The sequence below is a fragment of the Merops nubicus genome, unplaced genomic scaffold (assembly GCF_000691845.1).
Source record: "Merops nubicus isolate BGI_N331 unplaced genomic scaffold, ASM69184v1 scaffold40518, whole genome shotgun sequence".
NCBI classification, from domain to species: Eukaryota; Metazoa; Chordata; class Aves; order Coraciiformes; family Meropidae; genus Merops; species Merops nubicus.
In genome coordinates, this window is record NW_008624468.1 from 1 (window position 1) to 3,935 (window position 3,935).

Below are 3,935 nucleotides of genomic sequence, written 5' to 3' on the forward strand. Positions count from 1 at the left end.
TCCCCCGCCCCCCTCCTGGAGCAGGGAATTTGAAAACGTGGAAAACAACAGACAAGTGTGTTCCTGTTGCCTCGGGATCCCTTTTCCCTGCATAGAACATAATGTGGACTTTGGGGACCACCACCACCATACCTGCCACATCCATCCACAAATGCTCACTGTCAATCTCATAACAAACCAATAGCACTTAAGAGTCACCAGAGTGCACCCAGGTTTATTTTTATTTCTCACAGCTTCTGCATAGGGTTGGCTAAATACAAGGCCAGAGATCAGTTACATGCACACCTAGTTACTTGAAGCAAGTAATGAGTATCTCCATTGGCTGCACAGAAATCTATGTTCTAAGAGAGCCTGCTGCAGCTCTGATGAGGAGCCTCATTCCTCTGATTTCTAAAAAAAAAAAAAAAGGAAGACAATGTTGAGGTTGTCGGAACAATTGAATTATTTGTAGGATTGCTTCAGGCCTGTGGCTATTGCAAAGTTTCTGCCATATTACCGGCAAAAAAAATCTCTCTACTGAAAGACTTGGATTCTTAGAGTCAGTCATATCTGGTCTCCCTTAGTAGGCAACAAAGGGACTTTCAAAACCCACTGGTTTTGAACAAGTAACAATTTCTGGCCTGCCTTTATGAAGGCGCTCCAGTGCAAGAGGGGGAGGAATACAGCTGTGGCTGCCAGGTATTCAGTCTGAAATCCTTATGGTGCTTGCTGCACAGAAATAGTCCTTCTTGCAGGCCTCCAACTCACCTGTCCTCCAATGTCACGACTTTTGGCTCGCAACTTGTTAACCTGACATTCAGCAATATCGGCTCGTTCTTCAGCCTCTTCCAGCTCGTGCTGGGCCTTGCGGCATCGTGAGAGATTGGCATTTGCCTGTTCTTCCTGGAAGCCATGCAGTGCCATCAGTGACATGACAACAAACTGACATCGCCCTGTTACCATTAATGGAACACCCTGTGGCTGCACCACAGTAACATCACCTGTGTAGCCTCTCAGCTACATCCCTGCATTGCAAGCTCTCCGTGCATTTCCAGCTAGTACTGCCAACAACATGAACACTCAGCTTGGGACAGAACAATTAGTCCTGCTCCGTTCCAGCTAGGAAAATTGGCAAGTGTGGCTCTGAAAGTGCTACAACTCCAGGCTAACTACAGCTGTGCCTTGCTCTGTGGTGAGCTGTGAAGTCACAGTCCTTTATGAGGCAAGGAATATTCAAAGACAGTGGCCATAGCTGCCCAGTCAAACTGAATATTCAATTATTGTAATGAACTTAGGAGCCCAGACCTTTTGGTAATCTCCACCCCAGGCCCACAAAGTTTTAAGAAGAGTCCTGCACTCACAGCTTCTTCAGCCTGTTTCTTGTATGCTTTCACTTTTAACTGCAGCTTGTCCACCAGGTCCTGGAGCCGGAGAATATTTTTCTTATCCTCTTCAGACTGTGGGAGGTGAAAATCAAGTCAACTGTGGAAGATGGACCAAGGTGATTCATGTAAGAGGGCAGAGGATTTGAAATACCTGGTACGTGAGCTCCTTCAGCCTTCGTTCATACTTCCGAGCACCTTTCAGTGACTCTATTCCTCGTTTCTGCTCAGCATGAAGCTCGTGTTCTAATTCATGAATCTGAAAAATAGGATCATGGTGCAGACTGCAAGCTGCCAAGAGTGGCTGCTGATCCTGCTGCAGGATCCTGCAAACCAGGGTTCTGTGGGCTATGGCTGTGGAGAAAGTGGCAGTGCAGAGCAGCTTCCTGCAGCTGCCTCTTGGGGCTAGACTAGCTAATGCTGCTCACCATGCTGCATTAGTGATGACAGAGTGCTCAAATCCATAGTTATTTCCAGAAGGAACTTAGCTGTGCATACCTGGGGCATTTATAATCAAAATAAGGCTTAAATCTGTCAGAGGAGAGGAAATTGAATCAGGGAAGGGAGGGTTCTGACAATGTCCACCAGGTAAATGGGGAAAATCTGTTTCATTTGTCACATTCACATACAGTTCATCCTCATGCATAGTCCTTAACAACCTCCCATATCTCCCTGCCTCTTCTGCAGTGTATATAAGTCAAACTTGGATACCAATGTTTTTATTTCTGTGGAGGTATTTCCCTTCAAAGCCAAGAGCACCTAATTCCCAGTTAGGTGTGCTGTATTTTGGAACAGGAAGAGCTGAAGAGTGCAGTACGTGGGTCAGGCAAATGGTCCACCTAGCCCAATGCTCAGCCTCTGGAAGTGACAGCAGCGCACACTATTTAGGGACATCATGGAAACCTGGCCGCTGTCTACTCCCATCACACTTCTACATCTTCCACAGTCATTAGAGGAGTGGGGTGGTGTGTCTATGTCTGTCGCTTTATGTATGTCTATAAACCTGCTCATTTCTAATCCTTTTTGGTTCAAAAAGGTCATTGATTTAACTGATCTCCAGGTGAAGATGTCCTGATATGCATCATGTGTCCTTCTTGTATTATGCATTTAATAATAACCATTCAAAATACATCTTGGTCACTGCTGGCATGATGCTGTAAACTTTGATCGCATCACCCACCCCTCAGCCATGTCCTGTACAGATGGAAGAGCCTTAGCCTTGCTTGTCTCTCCTCTTAAGGCTCCACCCACTCAGTTGCCATTCCCTGGACACTTCTCTGTCAGATCTTTCTTGAGTTGCAAAGACTAGAACTGCACATGGTACATTTAATAGAGTGCAAGTGATGCTGTTCTGTCTAGTTCTCCATGCCTCTCCTAGTGAAGCCAAACATCTTTCCTCTTTCGGGTTTTTGCTTCTACTGCACATTGAATTAGCATTTTTCTGAGGACAGTCATGGATGAGACTGAGATCTCCTCACTGAGCTATAATTGCCAGTTCTAAGTTCATCCCCAAGTATGTTTTAAATTATTTTTTCCCTAGAGAAGTTACCATTTATGTCTTGGTGTTCACCTGCCACCATTTTTGGCCACTCCATTTTTACGAGGTCATTCTTCAGTTCCTCACTCACAGTACAATGCTTGACTACTCAGTGTAACTCCTGCCAAAGCTGCTGGAGGTACCTGGGGTTATCCCTGTTGTAATCTTCCCAAGAGGTTCCAGCAACCAAGGACCCACTGAGGAACATGACCTTAGCCTACCCTTGTTTTCACCATACCCTCGCCTCTAGTTTCTGGAGTTGCTTCTTGCCTCCCTTCAGAGCCAGCTGCTCAGCCTCATCCAGGCGGTGCTGCAGGTCCTTCACCGTCTGTTCCAGATTCCTCTTCATCCTCTCCAGGTGGGCACTGGTGTCCTGCTCCTTCTTCAGCTCTTCTGCCATCATGGCTGCCTGTTGTAGTGCAGAGTTATGTTACGAATATGCCTCTGTGTCCCTGGCAGTTCTGTGCTCTCCCTGGGAGCAATGTCCAGGCTCACACTGGTGTATGGCTCTCTCAGTCAGTGCCATGGCAGTGCTAAGGGTCTCTCGTTTACAGATGATCACTGTTTCTTGGTATCTGTATTTCTAAACCTAGTCTGCCTTGGAAAATGGGCAGGGTTGATGACAAGAAAAAAAAAACCCAAAAAAACTAAAACCCACAATTAAGGCATGTACATGACAGTACCAAAATTTCATATTTTAAGAGTTAGTGGAAATTAAGGGCATCTTGAAGTATCACCAGCTATCATTCCGTAACCCTTAGCTCCCAAGTGATTTTCAATATCTGGCTATTGGGTGCCTAAATTTGCCAAAGACTCCTAAGAAGTTTTTGCCAATGAAATCATCATGAGTATCTCAAACTACAGTGAAAACCTTGTGCCTGTTGAGATCTTCAGAACCAGGGATGGATAGCTGTCACCATGTGACAGGGCAGAGAGAGAAGAGGGGAGCCCGCAGCACTGCCCTGGAGGGCATCCTGCTGGTGGGTGCCAGCAGGTTCACCATGACTTGATGCTATAATGTCATGGTTACAGGGGCT

At 46.1% G+C, this 3,935-nt stretch overlaps 1 protein-coding gene across 1 annotated transcript; it reads right to left on the minus strand.

The window, feature by feature from the left end:
* Positions 1-747: 747 nt before the first annotated feature.
* On the minus strand, positions 748-3,307 carry LOC103777821 (myosin-7-like; the record flags this gene model as incomplete). The annotated part of the gene is made up of 4 exons (XM_008945381.1): positions 748-882; positions 1,341-1,436; positions 1,516-1,620; positions 3,137-3,307. Coding segments are annotated over 4 exons (507 nt in total), but the record flags the coding sequence as incomplete, so codon positions are not given.
* Positions 3,308-3,935: the final 628 nt, after the last annotated feature.